Below are 27,624 nucleotides of genomic sequence, written 5' to 3'. Positions count from 1 at the left end.
GTAAAGGACAGCTGTATTTTCCAACAACAGACCGCTATACAGTTGCAGTTTGCTGTCCAAACAAATGTGACAGGCACTGGGTGGCTGCCAGTACCTTCCCAGGAGTTTTCATGGGAATAGGAGGAGGGGGTGTCTCTGTAATTTGATTAAAACAAGAAAATACCTGCAGGGAAACCAAATTCTTTATTAAGGCCCTTGGCTTCTAATCCGATTATCTCTTATTAGTAAATATTTTTTTTAATCAATCTGGTGATGCAAAGTGAGCAGATCATTCATGCCGTAAGGAGTAGAGAAGAGATCCTGCTGAATAGTATTGGTCTCAGTCAGCATTCACTGGATAGTAATACACAGTAGGCATGTCAGGATGTGATGAATAGAGTGTTGCTATGCCAGGGCTCTAAACGCTATAGTAATGGAGGCTGATACCCTGGAAATCGTGAGGCTTATCCATGAAAGATGTGTGTGTGTGTGTGTGTTTGTCTCTATCCGGATTCACTGACTTTCCAGTTGTCTCATTTTATGAAAGTAATTTCTTGCCAACACAAAGCCTAAAACGTGTCATCATCAAAATGTTTGTGCAGTACTCCAGTTTTTTTGGCCGAGTTCCCTCTTTTAAAACGTATAATAAAATACCACCTGTTGACTTTGTTTTTTCTTGTCCTCGGGAGATCATTTTCACCTACGGAATCGATTCATTATTTTCAGTTATAAACAATTAGGAGAAGCACATGATTACTTTAACTTTGAGTCTTTGGTTGCTGATTATTTCCATACACTATATCAGGAAACCCAGTTTCTGCCAAAAGTCCATCCTACCTTTACCCACCTCTCATGTCATTTCATTTAATAAGAAATTATGGCATACTTGTATCAGTTATCGCTGCTTCATTGACCAGCTTTTTCTGTATTTTCCATCGGTGATAGGCTTTCCGTTCTGTGCACAGAATTAATGAGAACTGAATAAGACATACAGTAGCTGCTGTAGGGTGGCACAGTGTTTAGTGCTTTTGCCTCCCAGCTCTTGATGGCGTGAGTTTGCTTCTGGACTGAGGAAGCCTGTGTGTGCAGTTCGCTTGTTATTCCCAGGTTTACATGGCTTTAATTTCTGGTTGCTCTGGTTTTCTTCCACCTTCCGAAGATGAACTGGCTATGTTAGCTGTAATCTCTTGTTTGTGTGTGAGCACCATGTTGGACTGCTGGTTCCATCAAGGGTGTTGTCTCGCCTTGCACTCTATGCGTCCAGACTAGCTTTTCTAGCTAGATGGAAGCATAGGGTGTTTAGTTAGGGGTTCAGAGAGCTTGCATAAACCTCAACAGGGTGTATTTCTTTTCAGCAGACCTTTTCATCTCTGAACAAAAGAACAGGCTATTCAATTTTATTCTTAAAAAGAAATGAATTATGTAGAAATTTTCCTTCAATTTTGCCATATCTATACAGTCCTGAAGTGCGGTGAGATTAAAACTTAAATTAGTGTGGTAATAGTTGCACATTAAGATAATCAACCTTTAATAAAGGTTCAAATCTCGCAGTACGTTGTAGAAATTGTGGTGTTCTTGGTTCAAAAACTGCTTATATTGGCTTTATTCTTGGTTCAGTTGTATTCACATTGGATACAAAGAATCTTACAACTGTGCATTCCTTCAATGTAGTTATTGAAATCAAGAATAATTTCACCTTTACAAATGATGGCAATAAATGCAGTGTGTTTTTGTATAATGCTTTACATTATTAAATATGTCACTATTCTTTATCAGACTGGATCTTCTCAATTGCAGCAATTTTAAAAACAGTTCAGCCAGATTTTACAATCTCAGACAAAAGGGTGAAATATTAGGATGTAAAAAAACATGCATAATGTGGAAAAAGAAAAGGAATTAAGAAAGAGAAGGCAGTAGATTTATTGATTTACAATATTAAGATGCCAAACAGAAAAAACAATAACAAGTATATACACGTGCAGGTTCACTTACACAAGGACACTGGCGTTTCTTGGGTGTTGTATCCTGCGGATATAATTTCTTACCAAAACCACACATTCCGCTCTAATACAGCAAAGCGCTTCAAAGTCGCATTAATCATATCTGAGATGCACAGCTGAATCTGAATTGTACATGACCTGTTCTCCAGGTATGATCTTCATTTATAATTTGGTTCCTCCCTTTATGGCTTGTAGCTATATCACCCTGCAGCTCACAACTGGCAGCCCACTGAAGCTCAGTAGGTGTGAGCCAGGTCAGTACCTGGATGGGAGACCTCCTGGGACAAAGTGCTGCTGGAAGAGGTGTTAGTGGGGCCAGTAGTAGGGGGCGCTCACCCTGTGGTCTTTGTGGGTCCTAATGCCCCAGTATACTCACGGGGACACTATGCTGTAAAAGGCGCCCACCTTTGGATGAGACATTAAGCTGAGGTGTTGACTCTCTGTGGTCATTAAAAAATCCCAGGGCATTTCTTGAAAAGAGTAGGGGTGTGTTACCCCGGTGACCTGGCCAAATTTCCCATTGGCCTTTACCCATCATGGCCTCCTTATAATCCCCACCTATGAGTTGGCTTCATCACACTGTTCTCCTCCCTACTGATAACTGGTGTGTGTCCAGAGTATTGGAGCATCATCCAGGTGGGGGCTGCTCATTGGTGGTGGTGGAGGGGAGTCCCCATTACCTGTAAATCACTTTGAATGGAGCGTCCAGAAAAGCACTATATAAGTGTAAGGAATTTTTGTCTTCTGAGTCTGGTCTTATCTTAAACCTTACACCACAACGAGCAGTTTTTCCCATTGCAGGACCCACACTGATCCTCACTCTGCTGTGGAGCTCTCTAAGAGATGTAACTTGGCTTCAAAACCCATAACATGTAAATTTGTGGACTTTAAAATGCTAATCTTGTAACTATGTGTTTCTTTGTTTTTTTTTTAAATAGCTTTATTTATATGCATGTGTAAATACTTCTGTACTTTCACTGTCCAAGAGCAGTGTGACTCATTGAATAGTATTCGAAAACAAAGAACACTACAGCATCTGTTTAGTCTTGCATGACAATTTGCAGTGGTCATGAACACACTGACCAGCTGCAGATGTTACACTGGCCTTCTCCAGCTTCATTAGGATAAATCTGAAAGAAAGGAGAGGTTGTAATGACAAAAAAGGTACAAGAAAGTTGAATGCTTTTTTGTCAAGGCAACCATATACTCTTTTCACAACCTCTGTTATATTAATAATACCCTCGTTTCTATTGTGATATAATGGCGAATACTTTAGTTCACATTGCATATTTTTGTGTATGGTCCTATTAAGAAAAAGGAATATAATTCATAGGGTTGACAATGAAAATAGGGTAGCTGTGTAGAGAAATGAGACATGAAGTATCTGTTTTCCTTCTCTGGGATGAGCAACTGTTTGTGACTGCTGAAGTCAGTCATTGTGCAGAAAAGTGTGAAATTCTTTACTTTTGGATTCAATAAAGTCACTATTCATGCCTCATTTCTGTTTACGATGGAGCATCCTAGATGCATGTCAAATACAATTGTTTTCGTTCTTCTCCATGTCCTGTAAGGTACAAAAACCTCTTTAAAGACGACTTCAGATTAAGTGAAGATCACAAAGACATGGATATCCTTAACTGAGTATCTGAGTACGGTGCAAGGTGTTGATTGGTGTATTACGGGTGTACATTTATTAATGCAAGTATTACCCACTTGCATGTAATACAGGTTTAGGTCCTTTGCATTATTGCCTGAGTAGTCTTCGAGCTTTTTCCTCCAGGTTAAGGTCAAGTGTGACTTGCACAACAACACTGGCATAATGTAATGCATAGCACTACAAGGGGGTGTGTTTCAGTGAATTCAAAGTGACAGCTGGTTGTGTGTCTGTGAGGGAGAGGTAAAAAATAAATGAGGCTTCAAAGCACATTATTACATAACCATGTCAAAAGCAAATTGCAGTGGGGTTTCCTGTGCGGCACGAACAGTAAAAATACTACATTGCATTGAGTGGAAGCAGCCTAGGGAAATCTGAAAATTGGAAAGCTGTAAATTCAAAGTTTAATAGGGTGAAGTGAAAGCACATAAAACAAATCTGGTTGATCAGATGTGGCCGGATAAGATTCTAAGATCAATTAGCTACTAATTACAAAAGAATCCAGATGAGCCTAATGGCCTACTCGAGTTGGCATTTAGGTTGAGAACCTGAATCAGAATACAGCATTGCCGAATATTGTTGCGTCACTAATTAAAACCTTCAATTTAGAAAGTTCATCAGGTGCTTCATCAGTATTACTCGGTGATCTCCTTGGAAATTGCTCCATGCTTTGGTGGCTTCTTCTATATTACATGTATCTTGTCTTAGATCTCTCTTATAACACTTAGTATGCTAAGTGATTTGGGGAAACCTTATGTAAGGGACGAGATTTCACGGAAATTTATTTCCTAAAGGGTTATTTTTTTCAGGTATTCTGCTTTGAGGCCTCAGACCTTCTGTTTATTTTCATTCTGTGATTTTAAAGATGTTGCAGTCCTGTGAATTTTTCTAATAAAAAGGACTAGTTTTGCTCATTTCCATTTCTGAATTCCAGAAAAGGTTAAAGGAAAAATGTTAACATAATGAAATGAGCATGTTCATTTCTAAAACTGTAGGTTGTGGACATATTAATTGCTCTTAATGTATGCTGCAGACATGTTTTGTGTGTTAATGAGTTGGAAAGAAGTATATGAGCAGCTGACTATACAATCTTAGCTAGTTACTATAAACATTTTTAATGATTTATTACCTTAATGTGTACCCTTAAACAGGTCAAATTAAGTAACACTAAGCTTCTGATTTGAATTAGGCTTTTTTTTGTATCGGACAAGTAACTGTAGATCAGATTTTTTTTTTGCTTTTTGAGAACGGTTACAATACTCTTGTTCTCACTTCATGTGAAATAACCTTTAGTTATGACCCCCTCAAGATCACCGAATTCATTGTTTTTCACATTTTATGGAATAATTCACCATTGCCCCACGCACCGATGTGACACCCAACTGTAAACTGTAGTGCGATTCCAAAAAGTTGTCTTATTCTGTTATTTCAGGATTTTGTTTATCCATTTGCCTGAGTACTCAGTGTTTACAGACGTTGTGCCAAACAAAGTACTGGGGAAAAAGATCATCACAGGATTTATGGTCTGTCACAAGCTTATTGAAGAATCAAAGCTATAATTGTCTTATTTTGATCATACTATTGTTTTGGAGTTCACAGATATTGAATAACTGGATTCCCTTGGGCTAGTGCTTTAGCAGAGTTGCATTTTTTTTCTTCATCCTCTAAAGAAAGAAGATAGTAGTTTGAAGCTTTGAGCTGTTTCACCAGAAAATAAAAAAATGTACTTTTTAGTTCATGCTGTTATTTCTTTGGGTTTTATATTATCAGTAAGTTAAGTGAACAAAGTTGTTTATCTTCAGATAGAACCCCTCTTCTCTTATAAGTGCAGGTAAATGTACAGCTAACGGACAGAAAAATGGAAACACTTGGGTAAATTATGGACAAAAAATGTAATGAAAACAAAGGCTTCTACACAGGTAAGGCTCATGCATTTTTTAAGCAAATAATATCCCAGCATGCTGTGGGTCATGTATAAAAATATTGGACAGGCCTGGTTGCTTATGATTATAATTAGTATGACTGCAAGAGAGGACCCCATTGACCTTGAAAGCCAGACAATTGTTGGGGTGTATTTGGCAGGAGCTTAAGTAACCAAGACGGCTCCACTTGCTGTTGATTTTATGAGCAGTAGTGTTTAAGGTAATGTCACCATGGAAATCTGAGTGGGCAGAAGTGCATACTACAAGATAGCGATCTATGTATTAATGTGAGGTGAGAGGCGAAGCAGTCGCGCAAATGCAGATCAGCTGACTGCAAATTTCATTGTGCAGCCAGTGCACAGGGGTCCACCGAGAACTGTGGTCAGGTTGCAGTGAAAGAAAACGCTCATCACACCTGAAAATGGAGTTTTGCCAGTCCAGTCGTGCAAAGAGCACAGGCAATGGATTGCCAAGCAGCAGCGAAGTATGGTATGGTATGGTCAGGTGAATCATCCTTGTCATGTTCTTGACACAAAGGACGAGTGCATCTGTGGTGCTTACCTATCAAACTCTGAGTGCTTGGTGCCAACAGTAAAGGGTTCTGTTATGTCATCAGGCATATTTCCATGTCATGGTTTGAGTGCATTCAGACTCATTCTTGGTGGTGAGGGATCATCTCTTGCAGCTGGTCTCTCCTGCTAGGAAGGGTGTTTTCCAGGATTTCATGACGGTGCCTCCATCCACAGAGTATGTGTGTTCCCACAATGGATTCTCATGACATCGCTATCCTTATGTCATGGTCTTCTCTGTCAACAGGTTTTTTTACCCAGTCAAAAAACGTATGGGATATTCAGGCACAATACCCAAGACTACATTTTCCAACTCAATCAACCAGGTGAGAATTGATTGGCCCATGGAAAAATGGTGCTCCATCCTACAGAATCCTAAATATTGGTAGCTTCAATATTGTGGAGCATACAGCTTGTACTGGCTGGGTGTGCTGGCCCAGGGCTCTGTTAAGCCACTTTACATTGGCATTTTTATCCATCTGTATATTTCACAGAGATAAGTGTACATTTTCCATCCATAAAATATTTTTTGAACATTTCCTTTAAATACAGGGCCTTTGGGTTATGCTTTTGCTGTTATAACTGCAGTAGTTTTTTAGCATGCCAGCTTTGCTTAACTAGCTATAGAGATGTGAAGTGTCCCGTCCTCTTCATGTTGCAGTGCGTTAAAATGTTATCACCTTAACCCTGACAAACATTTTCTTTCCCTCTTTTTAACAAGACCTTCAAAACAAGCCTGGGGTTTCCCATGGGCTTTGCATTGCCTGCGAGACAACAAACCAGTGCTGTTTCCATGACATTGTTCTAGTGAATGTGAATTTATGTGACGTGACATGAACGAGGAGGAAAAAAAGGTCATTTTGACTTTTTGCATGTATTACAACCAGTATGGTCCTGCAGTGCTAGTACCGCAGATGTTGATTGAAAGAGAAAATAAATGACAGACACCCTCCAGGAATCTGCTCGATAAAATATATATATATTTGAAGTAAGTTTCAATAATGTGGAGACTCATGCTTTCAAGTTTTTGTTATTCATACATTTATTTTCCCAGGGTTCTGGGGGATGGTAGGATAGGTGGGGACCCGGTATCGTGACACTAGGAATTTGTGACTGTAATATTGGTGGTGGGGAGGATTAAGACCACACCGAAGGAGAATGATGAGGAAGAAGTGCTTTAATTTAACTGTTGCTGCTGTTATTCTTATTTTCAAGTCCAGTATAATGAACTTACAGGTGTTGACTATTGATAAGTGGGCAGCTTGCTAAGCTGATTGCTTTTCTTACAAGTGTGATTGATTACCTGGTGTAAGTCAGTTCATCTCAAGGTATTATCAGTTAAAGATGGAGATCTGAACTCCTTATAGGACAAATTACACTTCACTTTGTGGCAGTTGCAGTCATTATTATATTGTAAGATTTGATTGATTTAGTTTTGTTATTAATTCATTTTTTTCACTAAGATTTAAATGTTGTATGCCAGCTATTTGTTTCAAAACTGTTTTTATACTAATTGAAATGGCACAAAGGAAAGTTGCTGCTAAATTATTCAACTATGACAGCCATCCTTCTATTTTATTTATTAAGCATTACGTTCGGACTGTTTCTGTGCTCTGCAACCCTTTTCAAAAGTTGTATTGTGTACTGATTAAAATGCTAAAATAAATTAAACTTTGTTTTATACTGACATGTTTCTTGAATTTTAAATGGGGGGGGGGAATACATTTCATCGAGTGGTTATTTCCCTATTGCTTTGCTGTAACAACAGCATTTCTTGAGTAATTAAGCTTTCCTTCAGTGGGGAATTTTTTTTCGTGGGCTTCCCTTAGAGTGCTTGTACAGTATGTGGATGCTGGTTTGTACCCTTAGGCAAAGAAGTCTGAATTTCCAAAATGGGAAAAAATGCAATTGACTTCTTTAAAACTCATTAAGTGCTTCCTTCTAACCACCCCCACCCTCTTGCCCTCCCCCCTACCAAAATTTTCACAATTTTTCTAGGGAATATCTTGTTGCTGCATTACCTCTATGTGTCATACCTTATTATTACAGTCATCTGAAGGCAGGGTTGTGCAAAAGCTTCAGCTTGCCAGATGATTTGTCACATAAACGTGAATTTTCATGCCCGTATAGATTATACCCCACTTTAGAGGCATTTATAAGGGTATTTCCATTTATCCTGAAAATAATATCTGTAGTTGGAGGGCAGGTGGGTTGTGTAGGTAGAGGAGAAAGCTTTCCAGTAAATTTCCTTCTGGAAGCTACTGCACCGCAGTGGTGAGGAAGCAGTGGGAAAGTGAACATGGATATTGCCTGCAGGATCTCTGCCTGCATGTAGGCAGCCTGTTCCAGTTTCTTGTTGTAATAAAAATCTTCATTAGCCTAAAGTGGTACCAAAGTACCAATTTAAAGAGTAAATTGTACAACTTGAGCTGCCTGCTAAAAAATCTCTTTATTTTCCTCTGTAAGCAATTGCATTTTAGTACATTTTTTAAAGCTGCTTTAAAAATGATGTCTATGATAGTCTGGGTAAAGCAAAAAAGAATTAGCCAGGGCCTGTGTAGGAGCAAGATTGTGTTCCAGATGGGAGTGGGAATGGTATGGCGAGGCTATGTATGGGCTAGCTACAGGAGATGACTTCTGCTTAAGGGAGAGTCTGAACATTTCTGTAGGTATTTGTCATCCATGACTCTGCTTCCTCTTTCTCACTTTTTCAGGCCCATCCTTGTGTGTACAATGAGTTATAATGGGCTTGAGGTTTACATATTAAAGCATTTTTATCATAGGGTACAAGGTACGTTTACAGCAGAGCTGACCTGATAATCATTCAGGTAGCAGGAAATCCCCCAGTCAGTCAGTTTAGCAGGAAAAGAGCAACACTCTTTAAGATGCAGGACTACGCTCCCCTGACACATTCTTCTTCAGTTTATGTGCAGGATAACCGGGTATAAAGGTATGTTATTATGACCTTTCTGTTTTATACACTGAAATCTTTAAGCAGCAGATCAAATTCTGCTGTTTTTTAAATTCAAATGAGCATTTTTTCTGAACCACATTTTTCTTCTTCAAAACATAAAAATGTTAGCTCTGGCTGGAAACATTCCTGAGCCCTAGGGTGTGTCAAACTGAAAGTAAAACATTTTTGGCTGTCAGGCGAAACTCAAACATTGGTAGAAAAATCCCAGAACAGCTTTGTTTTCCAGTGTGAAGTAACACATCTTGCTCAGTGGACCATTTTAAACCCTTTTTTTCTCTGCTTTGTTTCAAATGACTTGTCTACTGGCAAACAAGTGTAAAGTCTAGCCTGTTGAAGTTCATTAAAAACGTCCGATTTGCTCAATCCTACCCATGTGTTTTTGTGTTTAAAAAATTGCTCTTTCTCTAACTGCTCTGTATTCACAGCCCTGTCTGAATTAATCTTTGCTTCAGCCTGCCTTAAAAAGGCCGGTGTCTGTTTGTATAATGTGAATACACTTTATGCTTTGGTGGGTCAGATTTTCTTATGCTTTCCAGTTATTTCATTTTAGGTTTTTCTGAAATACTTTATGGACTGGGTTCGGTGAAGTTTGAAAAGATGTGGTGGACACAAGTATTACCTTTATATCACAAAGTCAATCCGTTGTTTGAAAGAAGCAATTAAAGTTCAGTCTTTGGGCTCTCTGCAAACATTATTGAAGCTGCTGGGAGCGGTGGTATGGAGGAATTGCTTTCTTCCTAAATAGCTTTTCTTTACTACCTTTGTTTTTGCCTGAGTGGCCACTACTGTATAAGCGTTTAATTTAGCAGTCTGTTGAGGTGTGAGAAAACAGTGATCTTCCTGTGCTTCTCATCTTCTCTGGGTTTTTTTAATAAGAAACGTGATGTTGCATACAATATATATTAAAACTTAATTAGTGGGCCTTTTAAACACTTTTCACTGTGCTTGCAGTGACTGTAATTTTTCTGTTTAACAATTCTGTGTGTAAAATAAACTTTCCTTTGTGACATTGATGCAATATTGCATGTTAAAAAGTAAAATAAACTTAAATCAGTGCTGCTTCAGTATAGTTTCTTCTGCAAGGCTTTTTAGTGGAGTAGAGGAGTTTATTGCCATATGTAAATTAGAATTCTTATTGCGCTGATCTCCTGGGACATGCACGTACTGTGCAACACCACACAATGTAGACAGTACATTACAACATAATAAATAATAACAACGGGAACGATAAATATGTAGTAGTGAAAGGAAAAAAAACCGCGGTAGACCATGCAGAAAGTGCCTAGTGCAGACGTGCATTGAGTCCGAGTCATTGCAGTTAGCTGTTCAGAATGCGAATTGCAGTAGGGTAGAAAGAAGTAGGTTTGCAGGTTTTGCAGAAGCAGTTTTGGTTTCTGTCGATAGGCAGGACTCATTCCTTTTAATCTGTCAAGCACCTGGACGCCAGAAGTTAATTCTTCCACAATAATGGCTTTACCAGTGGACTCTCTGTGTGTTGGGGTGAAGAGTAGAGGAGATGAGGGACTAGTGTGAGAACAGAAGTCTGTTAAATTGAGCCACTACTCTTCCAGGCTCCTTGTTCCTTCTGCTAAATCTTGTGCATCTAGAAGTCAATGGAAATATCTGATGTTTACTTTTTTTTCTTGGATACATTTCGTCAAGTTAATTGAAATGTCAGTCAGTCTGCGTGGAGCACCTGACTGTTTCATTACTTGTGATCAAACCTCGTCCTCCTGAGATGTTGACTACAGAACCCCTCTCTATGAGAATGATGAATTCCAGGTACCTGACCAGATTCCTATGGGGTTACTGTATAACAACAAAAACCTACAACAGTTTGGTCTGTATTTTGTTAATTCTCCTAGATTAAGATTTTTATTGTTTTAAAAATCTTCTAGATTTAGAAGCCACAGGTTACAGTAGTGAATATGCCCTGAGTTACAGTAGTGGTTGTCTTTAGCTGAAATTGTCAGATGAATTGCACATAAAACTATATCTGATCTCTCTCCAGTACACGATTATTTTGTTGTTGCGCTAGACGCAAAATAAAGGCTATAGATTATCTTATTTTTCTCCTAACTGAAGTCGTATATGATAGTGCTATCAAGATTTTTCTTGTTAGACATTCTTTTAACCTAAACCCAAATTAAATTAGAAGGTGAACTCTGCCTCCACATTGTTGTGATAAACTCAGAATTTGGAGTGTTTCTCTCTGGAATTAGCCATCCAAGCCTTGTTTGCAATTTATGAATGGCACATGGGCTAAATGTCTGATTTAGTTAGTTATTTGCCTGTCTTCAGGAAAGCTATTGTATTGTACACACTGGAAACTTTGCCCTGAAACTGTTAGTTCATTTGTAAAGTGCTACTGCCAGATTTTTATACCCAAGACAGGTCAGCTTTTTTTCTTGTCTTAAGCTTCATTAACTTGTAGTTTTATGTCCCTCTTGCATCAGCGCCGACTAAATATTAATGAATGAGTGCCATTCTTTTCTGTAACACTTTTATCTGATAAATGGTTTATCTAACTCTGTTACAGATTTCCTTTCAAAACAATTAATCTTTTCACTAGTATGCCGGTTTTTTCATAATAACACTTAATGCCTTGTACTTTTGTCCTTTTGAGTGGCTTCAGTAGCTACAGAATTATGTTTTTAATGTTGATAGTAGGAAACAGGGATTAAATCCCTCCTGTTAACCTTGTTAATGGGGAATTCGCTGTAGACGTTTGTCATGTCAGGACATGTACTATAGACCACTTGACGTAAGCAAGTAATTCTATTCCACTTGCAGAAGGATTCAGTGTTGCAGATCTGAAAGTGTTTAACCCTCGCCTTGCTTTCTAATGCTTTGTTTTCAACACTGATAATTCAGTGAAGCTTGTGTTTTATGGATAACGAATCGCTCATTAAAGCCATTGCCAGCAGCCATATCACCCTGCAACTCACAACTGGCAACCCACTGAAGCTAAGCAGGTGTGAGCCTGGTCAGTACCTGGATGGGAGACCTCCTGGGAAAAACTAAGGTTGCTGCTGGAAGAGGTGTTAGTGGGGCCAGCAGGGGGCGCTCACGCTGTGGTCCATGTGGGTCCTAATGCCCCAGTATAGTGATGGGGACACTATACTGTAAACAGGCGCCGTCCTTCGGATGAGACGTAAAACCGAGGTCCTGACTCTCTGTGGTCATTAAAAATCCCAGGGCGCTTCTCGAAAAGAGTAGGGGTGTAACCCCGGTGTCCTGGCCAAATTTCCAATTGGCCCTTACCAATCATGGCCTCCTAATAATCCCCTTCTATGAATTGGCTACATTACTCTGCTCTCCTCCCCACTGATAGCTGATGTGTGGTGAGCGTTCTGGCGCACTATGGCTGCCGTCGCATCATCCAGGTGGATGCTGCATATTGGTGGTGGTGGAGGGGAGTCCCCATTATCTGTAAAGCTCTTTGAGTGGAGTGTCCAGAAAAGCGCTATATAAGTGTAAGCAATTATTATTAATTATAATTATTATGTGTCAAGTGTGGGGAGTGAGGCAAAATTATCCCGTATACCTCTGTGCTGTAGAGATTTGTGATATTTGTCAGCTGTGGTCAACAAGATCTTGCAAGGGAGTGCGTGGATCAGTTCATTTCGGTGATGCATGTTATATTGAAAGAAAATAGTAAATGGTTCTTAAGCACTGTGTCCTATTGTAGATATGGGGCTGTAATGGATGGGGCTTATTGCAAGTGAAGCCAGAGAGAAGCTGAGGGATGAAGTCATCTGACCTCATGATGAGAGGCAGGGTGGACCAACTGCAGGCGGGTTAAAACACAGCTGTTTCTTGGCAAAACCAGAGGAGATGGGGGGATATTAAATGACTTGTAAAGAGGATTTGGATTTGAATACTGTAATGTGCCAAGACAGCTTGGTTAGCTGCAAATGGACTGCCAGAGTTGGAGTAGCACTGCAGTGTTTTTTTTTAGAACTGGCTAAAAGCAAGAAAAAAATTAAATCCCATTTATTATTTGATCCCTACAAAATACAGAACACTGTGCATTCAACTCAACCTGCTGTTTAAAATATATGGCTTTAAAAACACAAAAGGCTTCCGCGTTGTCTTTTGATGTTCTCCAATTGGATCGCTGGACATGTCTCGTATAGCAGGCCACTTTCCCTTCGTGTCCATTTGTGTCTTCTGGCTTGTGTTTAACTGCCAATTCCCAAGATATCCGAAAGACTGACTTAGTCAAAGCCCCTGAGGATTATGAATACGCCCATTTCCAGACTTGCCTACAAGTTCTGTCAAGCAAGCCTTCACATAACCCGATTTTTACGCAAGTCGGAAGTAATCCTTTCTTAGTCATTGTATGACTATGTGCAGTATTACCATTCATGACATTTATAAATAAGACATTTATGAAGTTTTAAAACCTGGTGATTAGATTGATTAAATATCAAATATAGTATACATTAAAAATGTGCTGGAAATAATGAATCAGTGGAGATGGAGAGGGGGAGATTGATACACAGAGCTTGCCACATATTGGTGAAAACAAAGTGTCATTTAAGCATAAAATGGAGCCCAGGTTGGATGTCGGTGCTGACCACATTATGCTTATTCTGCACTCTTCATCCATGGAAGGAACTCACAGCTTGTGCATTCATTGCATTATGCAGTTTTAGTACAACATCCCTTGGTTTAAATTTGACACTGTTAAACAATTTTTTATTGTTTTATTTTTTTTTATTTTCCTGTCTAGGAAATGAAAATGTCAGCATGAATGCTTCTAAGTCTTTTTCATTGGTGACGTTCAAGCTCACAGTTTCCCACCGTGTATATTTATAGTTTTTGGTCTCTAAGACTCTGCAGGTTGTAACCTGTTATTTGCCAGGTGTGGACCCTACCTCAAATCGCCTAAAACTTTACATTTTTATTTTTTTGTGTTTTTTACTAGTCCCAAGAAGGTTAAAAGACTTTCACATTCTTCTTTTGTACCACCAATATGTCCTTAAGTATTACCTAGTAGACACTACTTACTGCCTACACACAACACTGATTGTATTTGACATCTTTTAATTGCATCACAGGTGCTTAATGGTTCTAAGTTTGTCTGGAGATGCAAGACTTCAGAGCACTCGGCCTTCTTGCAAAACCAGGACAGTTAATTTGTTTTTAAGAAAGAAGCAAAACTTGAAGAACTAGCCAGGTTACCTTTGTAACTGCCATGCTGCTCATTTGAAAACATTTTAAAAGACATCTGCACTATAACACAGACTGAGAATCAAGGGCTAAAGTGAGGTTTGAATGATTGTGTACAGTAATAGACTGTTAATCAGCTAGTGAAAGTATATTTGTTTGGTAAGTAAAACTGGTTGGAAAAAGAGCAGTGCAGTCCTCTTCCTAGTACACTCTTGGTTATTTAGAGCCTTAAAGCTTCTCAAAGACTTGAAAGTCCAGGGTTTTCTCTTCCACTAAAGATAATTTTCTATGAAATCACATACATTTAAATAACATAACAGCTTATTTTTGGGGAAGTTGCTTTCAAACAATATGGTACAGCGGGGGACTGTCAGAATTTACAGGTATGATTTCTTTCTCGTAACAGAATATGGCTCTGTAGTTACTGGAGACGGGCAGAGGCGTGATTGTGAAAGAGCAGACGTTATTTATGGAAACAGGACTTTGTTTCATTTTGTTGTAAATGAAAGAAAACTGGTCCTAGGTTTTCATGACAAAGCTGATGCTTAGTAGTATGACATTTTGTTTTGTGACAGCTGTCCATTGATCTGTGTTTTCTGGCCAGGGTACAAAAAATACCCTAATTGAAAGGGATATAATCTTAATTATAATTCTTAACACTACTAATTTATTGGAGGTTTAATTTTTCAGGATTATCAATAGGCTTGTGGAAAAAGCATTTCTTTTGTTTATGTATGTTACATGATAATAACAAGTGAAAAGGATGCTAAAGTACACCAAGATTGGAGTCTAAGTGCATGATTTTCATTTTAAATAGCTTTTAAATAGCTATCTGTCAAGTCGAAAGATTCCTAAAAGTTGCATTCCCTTTGAGAAGTGGAGTGTGCACTGCAGCTAATAACTAGTCTGACAGGAAAAAGTCGAAGACTAACAATTGTAAAACCCTAATCGGTTTTCTGTACTAATGCTCTTCAGGTTGAAGTATTTTGTTAAGTTGTTGTACCCTAGTCGTTTTTATTTCCTTAAATCTTTTGAATTCTTCCCACTCGTTTTTTGTTAGTAAAACATTACCTTACAAAAACTGTAGTTTCTATAAGACATGTTATCTGAAAACGTAAAGCTTTGTTTTTTTTATTTTCCAACTACCAACCTCCCTTCAAACTGTAATTAGCTGGCAGTTTTTTTGTGAGATCCTAATGTAGTGAGAAGTATTAATTGCCCTCTGAGTTTAGAAACTGAAAACTATATGAAAATGAAAATGCATCTGAGCTAAAGTATGAGACCACAGGACCGAGATGCGAATTAATGGGGCTCTTGAATCAGCGATTAGCATCACCTGTAAACTCTGCTCGAGGGATTGATTAGGCAAAACACTCAGAGGCTGTGATGCGAAGTGAAGAGCAGCTTGTCTCATTTCATAATTAGCAGGGTTTACTGGGGAACAGAATTGGTTGATGGTGAGTTTAAATGGATGTCACACAACTGAGAATAAATGCCAAAATTGAAGAGCCCTATGTATCTTACAGTATACATAATCGAGTGTGTTTCAAGTTTCCTGGCTAAAGGCAATGTTGCATACTGGTACTGCTTTGTGGGGGCACCTATTCTATTGCAGATCTGACGTCTTGCAAATCTATAGCTTGTGTGCAGTTTTGAAACCTCTGATGATACTGGGTCACTTTAAGTGTTGAATGTATTGCAAATCCGCATAACATTTCTGATCCTACAGAGAGTTTGATTGGGCTGACTTGTCCCTCTGTACGACTGTCGGCTTCCATTTTTCTTTACTACTGATATACAGAGAACATTGTTTTACAGGATTAAGAAATGCACTAGCTGAATGTTCAAATATTCTGCGAATAAAAGTTCACTTAGGATAAAGAAGTGAAAGCTGCGTTGAATTTCAAATATAAATTTGCTTTTGCTTTTACTCAGTCTTCCTGTCTTTTCCTTTGTGGACTAACAGATTTTAATGTGTTTTTTATGCAAACAACAGTCAAACACCAATAAATAAAGAATATACTTTGGCATGCATGACAGGTTTATGGTTGTTGGAAGAAAGGATATGAAACACGTGTCAGGATGATGAAACTATGAAGACTTAAATGTGGGTAGCCCAATGGAAGACCTGCTGAGGGTGGAGGGGCAGGGAATTGGACAGCATTCTAATGGGCTGCAGATTCAGATGGGTCAGCAGGACACAATTTGCCCTCTGATCATGAGTTAAAAATGGAGAAGCCAGCCTAGACTCTTAACATTTTCCTGCATGTAGTTTATGCAATGCAGGCTTCTACTGCAAAAGAAGAAATCTGTCTAATTGTAGATGTATTTAGGTAGTTGCACTTTTCAAAAACGAAACTGAGACTAAACATTTTTTTTGCCTGCCAGAATAAAGCTCTCTGGATTTTCTAGTATGCTGTATACTGTATTTATATATTGGTGAGTGGTTTGTTTTGATCCACCATCACCACCCAGCTATCTGAAGATTCAAAAGGTTTCCATTTATCCATCTTTTTATCATTTATATTATTCAGATATTACTTTCTGCTGAATAGTAAGAACACATACTATAAGAGTGCATAGTCTGAGATCTTGGAAGAAAATATCATTGTACATTACCACAGTTGGCTAGTTTTGAGCATGCCATTTCTAATGCATAAATATTTACAAATGTTTTTCACATGGAAGTTATCAGCAGCTGTTAATGTACTGCACTTTGGGGATTAGATATGAGATGGTCTATTCTACTGAATGCGTCTGTGCACACAACATTGCTTAAAACGGATGGAGCCCAGAAGCCATATTTAAATGAAATAAGCTTACCAAGTCAACAAATCCAAAGCCACAAATTGTCTGTTTCAGTTAGCAGTTGCCCCCTATGTCCTTTTGATAGACTTGTGTGTTTGGAGGTGTCCTGTGTTTGTGTGTGTGTGAGGGAGTCCTGCAGTTAACAGATTGTGGCTGGTTGTGTTTACAGGAGGCATGCCAGCTCCTGAGCAGACCTCAGTGACAGAGGAGGGGCTGATGCTCAGATCTTCCAACGCAGGCATGGAGTCAGAGAGCACAGCCACCAACATTCTTGCTTCAGTCAAAGAGCAGGTATGTCAAGCTACTATCCAAATACAGTCTTAATTCACCAGTCTTGATGCTGACCCAAAACTTGTACAGTATGGGTCTGGCAAGAAATATTTTTTGCTAAGTTTTAGAATGCTTTTTTTTATACCCACCCAACAACGAAATAGCCACTTATGTGCTTACCAGTTGTCGCCGCACAGCTATGAACAGCACAACTGCACATGGGGAGATTGAGGAAGTGTATTGAGCCAGCCAATTTAGAGCCACTTGTTTATTAACATGGGGAAAACACCTCCATACTGGAAGTGCAGTGTTGATTGGAGGAGAGGCCTGTCTCTCATCGATAGCGCAGTATGCCTGCAAGCACCAGGGAGATTACAGGGGACACCACCTCACAGAGAGAGTTCTGGTTAACTACTACAACTACCCCCGGCAGTGCTCAGCTGGTCACAGTTGGCTAGTGATGTAACCTTTGATTACAGAGCTCAACCTGTGCATGGGCGAGTGGCTTTCTTTTTAAGCCACTCAGGAGGCCCCAGGCAAGAAACATTTCTGATGTTGGATTGGTTTTTATATCAGTGGCTGGGCCTGTGTTAAATTAAAATCTCAACCAACCTGCCAATCCCAAAATAAAAAAGCTCAGTGGGGAATTTTTTATTTGGCTAATGCTTATTGATTCTGCCCAGACGAAACCCACCATTTATTACTGTATTTCTCATTTTCTATTAGCAGGTGTGATCTGTTTCGTTTTAATCTGGCCAAGGTTTTTTTTTAAACTTGGATGTTTGTGTTTTTATTTGACCGATTTTGTGTATTTTGATTTGTCCCTGGGAAATAGTGAGCTAGCACTTTTTATGATAGTGGTACTACAATCAGTTTTTAGACACTCTAGCATACTGTACTATTGCACAGAAGACTACTGTCATAGGCTTTTTCTCAAAGGGGATTGTACTGCATTTGTTTATTGTGGTGTGTGCGCTATCCAAGAACTATCAAATTAAAACCTTGAAATTGTTCATTTTTAGTAGAAAAAGTGTGTGAGTGTCATGTCCTTAGTTCGGCAGCAACTCCCTTCCTGTATGGCTGTTTGCCATGACTTGGAATGCCCCAACATCTATTGTTTACTCACGTCAACAGGAAGTGTGTTCCACTGGAGAACACCTGTTGATGTAACTTCCCTTTATGGAATTATACGCCACAAGTTTTCACCATGCTTCGTGTTTAGCTGTGGAGGGCTCCACAGTTAAATCTCCTAAATGAAGACACAGCGTAATGCGTGATAGGGAATTGTTGTTTTTGAGACTGTAAATGAGTTTCAGTCTATGGATAAATTCTTGAATTTGGAAAGACTGGAGGAAACGGGGTGCAACATGAAGGTCGCCTGCTTTTCTGTAGGAGTGTTTTTTTTCCAGAGGCTTTCCTGCAATTGTAAAAAGACACGCATTCGAAGGATCTTGCGAGTCTAAATATACTAGCCTGAGGGACATGGATTTATAATGTGCGCTGATGTGGTGAGTACTTTTGAAGTGAGTTAATCACTTTTAAAAGTGCATGAGGACCATGAATATTATTCATATGAATATTATTCAGTTCTGTCTCTTGAAAATTCCAAACTGAACATTATCTCATGTTGGGTATTAACATAGCGTCTTTCACAAAATATATTTTATTTATTTATTTTTAGTAAGTACAAAGACTAGTAGTACAAGTAATTCATTTAAAAAGGCAGCTTGTGTTATGCCTGAAAATATTATACTTTATTGACAGCTATCTATATATTGCTGCTTAGTTCAGGGCATAGTTGCAGATCTTTTGTGCTTCATGTCGATAAAGCACATTAATAAGACAGAAGTGAAAGTGAGGTGTTCTGACTTTATGCTAGCCTGCTGAATTTGTTTCCTCTCCTGTGCCATGACAAGATTCAGAATAATTTGGTATTTTACTCTGCTTCTTACCTTATTTTCCTATTACATTTATTTTGTTGACCAGAACATTTTCTAGGTTTTTTTATGTAACATTCTAAAATTGAAATTTACCCTCTACTGAAATAAAAAAAAATCTGAAAGCTTGCAATAGGGAAAATGCCATTTAGGGTCAAAGTGCTGGTTTTATATTTTTACTTAGTATATGGTATTTTGCTATGTGCGTGCATCAATAGAGTCTTCTTTCTTGTTTCAACAATAATAAAAAATCATTCCTTTCATGGCAAACAGCTGGACTGCAGCAGGGTTTTTATCCTACAATTCTAATAGCACTGTCCCTGATCATGATCATTTAGAAAAGCTAGATATAGCTATAAAATAATTATACTGCATATTTAAGGTCATTAAGAAAATGTTTTAGAAAAGGTGTTGAACCCCTTGTTTAGCAGTATAAAACTCTGAACAAATGTAAAAGCTGCAGTTTTCCAAACTCAGTTTGCAGCTAAGGTACTTCCACCTTCTTTTATAAAATTTCTTTTAACAACAAGAATGTTGGTAACCGGAGGGAAGTATTATTACTGTAAAACTGCATTTATTGCTGTTCAGTATTGCCAGTCTTCTAGTAAGTGGCTGGTTTTAAGTTGGGTCACACCTCTAGTGTTCTTAAATCCTTTGTTCTCCCTAACTCAAAGGGGGACTGCTCCGCGAAAGAACAGGTTTCAGCACTTTTTCTTTTGTCACAGTTTAGAGTGGCTCACTTAAGCAGCTGTGTGTTCCGTGTAATTTCATAAAGGCAGCTGGCAGGATGTCTCAGCTACTGTAGGTGGACCTGGCTAGGTGAAGAATTTTAAGTGATCCCTCCCTCACAACTGCGAGAAATGGTTCCCCGAAGAGTTCTGCTTTGATTAAATTCTACCATATAACTTCTTGTCAAGCCTACAGGAAAAAGAAATGTGTACTTCTGTTGCACTTCTTTAAACTTTGTTCTTAACCTACTGAAGGTAAAATTTTATGCTGGTTTGAAATATACCTTTTTTTTTTAATCCTTGGAAAAGTAGCTGTTGTAGTTACAAACCCGACATCGAAGCCTTTGTGTTTATGTGCATGACAGTTAAATAAAACCAAATGCATGAGGCTAATTGATGGCTTGGTTAGCAGAGCTATGAGCTTTGCTCTTTCACTTCAGTTAACAGCCATGTCCTTCTTTCAGCTGAAAGCGTACTTTTCCAGTTCTGTCATGTCTGTTAAAAGCATATTAAGGAAGAATAGCACATCCTTCTAGTGGTTTCTTAAGGTCAGACATCTGTGGCCTGTTTTATCAATCATTTGTGCACCTTGTTTCTTGTCATTTCCCTGTGTCCACCCAGTCCTGATTCAGAATGAGCAGAAACTGTTGTCAAGGAGCTTTCAGAAACCAGGTCCCTCAAAGCTGTAATTAGAAGTTCTTGCCTATAATTGGTGCCCATGAAGGCCCTGAAAATAAAAAATGCCCTGTTGTTCCAAGATTCATATCTTGTCAGTAGTTGCTCAGGATGTTTTACAGAAAATGTTTGTGTCCTAAGTATATGAAAGTATAAATTTGTAACGGAAAAGGAAGAGATCCTTTGTTATATTTTGAGTTACAATTTTTTTGTTACAAAAGCCAAAAATGTGTGTGTGTGTGCGCTGTATATTTGGGAGGGTGGAGAGTAGGGGGTACATGTACTGTATGTGTACATATTCATCTATTATATTTGATGTTTAAAGAATTAAGGTTCCGTCATAGTTGATTAAACACACCATGATGCTAGCAAATTAAAATTAATATGCACTGTAAATTAACTGAGCTCCTGAGCAAATATTGTAGCCAGCAGGAGTGGAAAAGCCGTACTTCAGGTGTTTAACCCTTCAGCTGTCCATTACAAGGCAGGTGTGACACTGGGGTTTTATCACAATAAAACCGCCAGACTTTGAACAAAAAAAGAAGAATGAATACACTATATAAACTGACTGGCAGCCTCAAAGAGCCTCAGTTTTATCTCATGTGGTTTTGGTCACCAGAGCCTTCCAAAGAACTTGAAAAAAAAACCAACTGGAGGACTGCCTGTGTGGAATAGACAAATGTAAGAATGCATTTGGTCTCTGTTTCCAGCTCTTATACCATAACCTTTATTCCCCTTAAGAAGGGATATATTCGGATTTAAAGGATCAGTTGCACATAAGGAAGGTCCAATGTCATATTTTCATTTGTAACCCCTCTAGCTCTTTTAATTACTAGTAACTAATTGATCCAAGAATCTCATCCAGCCATTTTGGGGAAAAAGCGTGGGTATTAGCTTCAATGGCATGGCTGAATAGATTCTTCCAGGCTTTCGTAACCCTTTGTATCAAGAAAGTGTTAGTGTACAATACAATGGAATTGAGTGCACATAGATTTCACTGTTGATTCTAAAGAAATCCTTTTGATTGACTGTCAAAGATTTTAGTTCTTTTATTGTTAAATTAGAATATCTGTACACAATGTTCAAAATGAAGTATTTCCTCAGTTTTCTTATAACATATCTTGTTTTAAATTTGATGATTTTTACTATAATATATCCCTGTGTTAGCCTTTTTTTGTTTCATCGCGTTGTATAGCAATGGCAAATGATGTCAGTGCTAAAACCTAAATCCTTTTAATCTTTTTCAAGCTCAGACTTTAAAATCTGTAGTTTCTGTAACCTGCACTTCTATGCATTAAATATCATCAGCCAGTTCTTTGATTTCTGTCAAAATTGTTCAGAAATGTTTTGCCTTATTATTTAATATGCAACTTTTCCTTGCCTGAGGCATGTTGTCAGTTTCCTGTGTAATATCTAATACATCAGCCATTTCCCTTGCACCCTTTACTGTTCTAATTTAGATTTAGTTTTTTTTTACTCTTGATATTAAGCTGTTCTGTGCTTCAAGCACAATGTTTTGAAAATGTTGCAATTCATTCTGTAATGATTTATCCTATCCCATTTTAGTTCTCCTGAACTCGTCTCATTCCTCTTCTGAAATTATAAACCTTTGCTTTAGACTCGATATGTACAATTTCAGAGTATACTTAAAAAAATAATTCCATATTAGGTTCAGTTTCCTTATCATTTTCTTATGGCCTTTGTCACTCTTGTCTTCATTGAAAACATTAGTAAGTTTTGCAAGAAAGCAATTGCTAACCATATCAGCAGCTAAACCAAAGAGGTAGACATCTTTGGGGTTTTTTTTCCAGTCCATACAAAAAAAAATAAAAATCTCCCACAATGTCCACTTTTTTTATACATTCATCTCTGATTTAATTCTATTAGACAGCAATTGATAACCAAATCTGGTGGTCTGTAGCATTTGAATATCTGACTCTTACAAATGATAAGCTTCTTAATGATATTGCCAGTTCTACTTTGCCAAATCTCGATGCTGTTCTCACAGTTAATATAGGGTGCTATTACTGCTTCAGTTTTCAGTTGTGCAATTGTAAAATAAAAGCCATGTGAGTGAATATTAAAAAATGTTTTTGTATAGAAATTCAGCAGCTGCTACAGTAGGATGGCAACATTATTATAATATTTTTTCCATTTTCGTTCAGCTTTCCATCATTTTTGGAATCATTTGGGTAGAGATTTTAATCTGTGTGAAGCAATTCATAGAACTGTTTCCTTCGTTTCCTTACCTCCAGCTATTATTTAATCCGACTTTGATTTTGAAGTCAATGAGTATTTTTTTGGTAAAAAAGTGTTTAGTCAGCAGATACGCTGAGTTGCTCATTTCTCTTCAGCATCTTATTTTGAAAATTCCTCACAGCAGAGTTTTTTTTTATTTACCTTATTAAAGTCCATTACGCCACAGGAATTTCACTTTTGCATTAACTAACCTTTTACTGTATGGGCATTGGAGCATGCAAATGGTTTTTGTATGTTTGGCCACATTTGCTTGTCTTACTCACTCCCTCCCCCCATTTTGAGTAAAGAAGGTTATCCTGGAGGTGAATTTAACATGGACCTGGTACATGCTGTTGATCCCTCTTTTCAAGGTTTACTTTGTGAGAGAAAAAATAAAAATCCTCCATTGAACACATAAGCAGTTACCTTCAGAATTCTTTTCAAAGATCTGTTTGCTTCCCTGTACTTCCCTGGTCTGCTGTGTTATAGTAGATCAGCAGTTCTTTCCACAGTTTTGATATTTCTTGCTTATCTTGGAAAAATAACTCCTGAAAAACCCTTGCCCGTTAATTGAAAGCATTCTGCTTCGGTTTAGGAATATATAGTAATTCTTTTTCAAGTCTTCAGAAACGCAGAAGCATGGTATGAGGCAGCGATGGGGTTAGTCATTCCGCCTGCTTCTGCTGCAGTATTTTAGGTTAAATTTGTACAGGACTTCAGTTATCACCCTCTGCCCATATTTGCACATTTTCCTCTGTTTTTCTTATGATACAAGGGGAAGGCGCTGAATGCACGAGCATGACTATCGGTGGTAATAAAATATTGAACGCAGGTTCAGTTTGGAGAAACGAATGAAAATGTGGTGCTGGTGAGTATGTTACTGCAGTGACAGGCAGAGGAGAAGAGATAATCTCCTCAGAATGTGACGTGACAGGAGAGAAGGGTGAACTCTGGTGCCTGGTGTTCGGCTGATACACAGTAATTTGGCATTGGCATTAAACCTGAAGACATTGCTTTTCCTTAACGATGATAAGAAGAATCAACGTGAGGAATATGTGGGAAGCAGTCATGGAGAAAGTTATGCAGTCAAGGAGAGTACTGGATGGACACCGTGCCAGGATAGTTCTGGGATGATTAGTGCTTCTTGCAAATGGGAAGGATTTTCACTGGAGGTTTTTTTCCAATACAAAATTGAGGATTCTCAAGGTAACCAGAAACACTTTTCCTGCTGTTCTATTTTTGTAGGTAGTTAAAGGATAATAGGCCATTGGTGATAAAATAGACTGAGGTTTTTTTTAAAAACCTTGTAGTAATGAATGGTAAAAGAAAAGAGAACCATCAACTGTGGTATTTACACAAAAATGTCAATAAAATGTGAAAATAAATTGTAATATGTTCATTATTAGCCTGTTAAATAGTTTTCATATAATTTTTCTTTTTATTTCTTTTTGTGATTTAACAGTGTTACCAAAGGTTGAAAAGAGTGTGTTATACAATTATACATTCTTGTGCTGGTCTTCATGAAACATTTGTCCAAATGTTTTCATTCTTCTCCTCTAGAAGTGTTGGTATTTTTAACACTTTTCCACTTGGAGATCTTTGTTAATAGCTCAAACAGAAAAAGTAATCGCTGTGGTGTGTACAAGGTATATACTGTACAGTAGTAGTTGCAACCTTTGTAACAGTTTTCTGGTTTGTTGTTTCTGCCAATTGTAGCAATTTCTGCCAGATTTTTACTCATTTTAAATTTCTACTTCAGATTTTTCTAACTTTTACCTATTTGTACTGTACATATTTGTCCTTTGCACAGCTGAATAAAGGGCTAAAATGTATGTCACCTTGAATAAGAGTGTCAGGCCAAAAATGAATTCATAGCAACGTATTGTTTCACATAAGGAGTGTGAGTTGTTAGGAGCCTGAAGTTATTTGTTGGGTTGCAATACAACAGCATCTGAGGTGTAAATATGTTTTACATTCCTGCTGAGGGAAAAAAGTGGCAGTTAGAGTTGTTGGAATTAAATAGCATATAACATGTCGCTTTTTTTTTGTATTTGTACACTCCTCCATATGGATGAAGAAGTTTAAATCTCATTTTAAATGAACCAGGCAGGGTGTGGATTCGGAATTCCTAATCATAAATTGTCTGTGTACTATTAAATGTGTAATAGCCTGTGAAGACCGTGGGTGTCAGTGGTAATACACTTCTTTATTTTCACAGCCTTGGATACACATTTATACACTAAACTAAAGACAAACACACACATCCTTTCCTATTACAGAGCCTGTCGAAGGAACAGCAATCAACCTGTGAACACGGCATCCATTTGCTTTACTCTCCACAATTAGCTTGTTTCTTAATAATAAAATCCTTTGCTAATGTGTCAGATAACCCAACAGAAGACTTAACTAAGAATTAAAAAAATCAATTTGTGGTGCATTATATTTTTAAATAATAATAAAAAAGCAGTGCTGCATTGCACAGTGCAAAAATGTCTTTTACTGCTCATCAAATAGTTTTTCCAAATGTCAAAGCTATGGTTCAGTCCTACAGTGTTCTAGGTAACATTTTCATGTATTATCACTTGTCTCCTCCACTCAGTACAGATGTGCCAAGATACCCTTCTAATCACATCACTGAACACAGGAGTGGCAGCTCCTTGTTGTATGGTTTTAATGATCCACTGTGAACTGCGGTCCACATTGAAGTCCTTGAAACTAGGATGGATGCCCTTGATGTATTCTACCTTTTTGTCAGAAATGTATGAGATTCCCCTTCAGCTACATGGCTTTTGTTTTACTTTTTCTTTGCATTCAGTGAAGCACATTGCATGAGTGTGTTTTCTGTAATTACTTGTTTGAATATGCAGGCGCATTGTCTTGTATAAGTTAAACATATGGCTTAATTAATTTTGCTACCTCATCAAGTTGAAATCATTAGCTGGATCATGCCAAACATGACATGAGGCATATTGTGGTGCAGCATTGGAGTAGTTAAAGGGGAAATTCTGAATATTCCAATTCCTGGATTCCCTGCAGCTATTAGTCCCTACTATAATCAGTTTTTTGCTGCTGTAGGAATATTGAATATTTTGTAGGGTCTAGGATTAAGAACATGTTATTTTGAATCAATCACTTAACATCAAGGGCTGGAGATTAAGTGATGAGGGATTTTTTCTTTTAATGCAGTCCAAAGGCAATATGGGGGCATAAGGACATATGGAGAAGAGATTTACCTATTATAGTTACCAAGTGGCAACATCCACTTGAACAGTTGTGTTCTGAAAATGAAGAAAACCTCTTGATAATTTCTGGATTATTTTGTGAGAGTCATTATTTTGTGAAAAGGTTTTTTTTTTTGTATGTGGTTTCAATAATGCATACAACCCATTTTTTGGTACACCAGGAACCATTCCAAAGAGCACAATGAAGTATGGGTTATCACTGACTCTGCTGAACATTGCAGATTGTGCAGAGTTGCTAAGGTTCAGTTGACATTTCTGGGTATTTCCCTTGGGCTGGTTTAGACCCATAAAGAGCACCACAAAAGCTTCTGTATATCCCTATTCTGTACTAGAACTCCACATTTATGTACAGTTAGATCTTTTACAATCTAAATCTACAGACAACCAAATATTTCTTCCTGTTTACATAGCCATTTTCCAAGCCTCATTTGATTATCAGTTCATAATGCAATAAACCTAGAGCATTCAGAATCACTTCCCAGGCTCCACTGTGTTATCAGCCTGACATCTCAGGATTTCTAGATGGAAAAGCTTCTTTGAATTTTATCAGCTTAATCTTACAGCGCTCAGCAGACATCTGAAAGATCGGGTCGGTGACATAGGACTTTGTTTGTCTGTCATTTTCTTTTCTAATTGAAATATACAGGTAGTGGATAAAGATGAAATGCCTGAATAACTGAGGGACAGTAGGTATATTGAAAGAAAGGGCCTCCATACACCTGTGACTTGTCTGTTATTTAAGTCCATAATATCCCAGCATGCCTAGAGTCATGAATAACAATGGTGACAGGATTGGTTGCCTATAATTATGACTAGCATTGCTTTGGACTTTGGCACAGTGCGTAAAGGCTGATCTGGCCACATAGCGAAGTCGATTTACTGACAGTAAAGGAGCATTTCCAGTTTTTGTCCACTACCTGTAGCTGTCCTTCATTTTTGGCTGGTTAATCCAAATAATACAAAACACTTACTGTCCTGTTTCTGCAGCAGTTACAGACAACACTTGCGCCGACAAATTCCAGAGAGTAACCTGGCTTTAGAGGTTTTTCTTTGCTCCGTATTTTTTTTCCCCATCCACAAAGCCTACATTTTGTGGCAATCTGTTAGGAAAAAATGTGATTTGCGCAAGTGTCTAGTGTATGTCTCGTGTTCTGCCAAGGGCTCTGAATGAATCCGGGTTGAGCAGTCGGAACCGTTCTTCTGTTTCCCTTTAATTTTGGCACAATTAGCCAACAGACTGTGCCCACAAACCCCTTCCTGTTTACATTTCAGACACTTCATTGATATTCCTCTCATGCTAATGTCTTCAATTGTGATACAAGGACATACGATATTACAGTGTGGCTACAAACTCCTGGAAACTATTAAGAGTGCTGTCTGTTATATATGCAGATATAACTAAACACCTCAGCTATAATTTGATTTAAATGAGTGTGTACACATTTAAAAT

The 27,624-nt window shown here is 38.1% G+C and overlaps 1 protein-coding gene across 9 annotated transcripts in view; it reads left to right on the top strand.

Annotated features, from left to right (window-relative positions):
• The window catches only part of pkp4 (plakophilin 4), an 84,592-nt gene that overhangs the window by 10,375 nt on the left and 46,593 nt on the right, over positions 1 to 27,624 (top strand). For 5 of the 9 annotated variants that reach the window (XM_088605522.1, XM_088605519.1, XM_088605520.1 and 2 more), the window contains exons 1-2: positions 8,925 to 9,074; positions 17,254 to 17,375. In XM_088605522.1, coding sequence (XP_088461648.1) covers positions 9,050 to 9,074; positions 17,254 to 17,375 — 147 coding nt within the window. In that variant the 5' untranslated portion in view covers positions 8,925 to 9,049. Of the gene's footprint in view, positions 1 to 8,923; positions 9,075 to 17,253; positions 17,376 to 18,545; positions 18,863 to 27,624 lie in introns of those variants that run through there. The other 4 variants (XM_088605514.1, XM_088605513.1, XM_088605517.1 and 1 more) reach the window with 3 other exon arrangements.

The sequence above is a fragment of the Lepisosteus platostomus genome, chromosome 14 (assembly GCF_059453375.1).
Source record: "Lepisosteus platostomus isolate fLepPlt1 chromosome 14, fLepPlt1.hap1, whole genome shotgun sequence".
Lineage (NCBI taxonomy): Eukaryota > Metazoa > Chordata > Actinopteri > Semionotiformes > Lepisosteidae > Lepisosteus > Lepisosteus platostomus.
The sequence above is the reverse complement of the archived record's forward strand: the minus strand, read 5'-3'. Positions and strand labels throughout refer to the sequence as shown.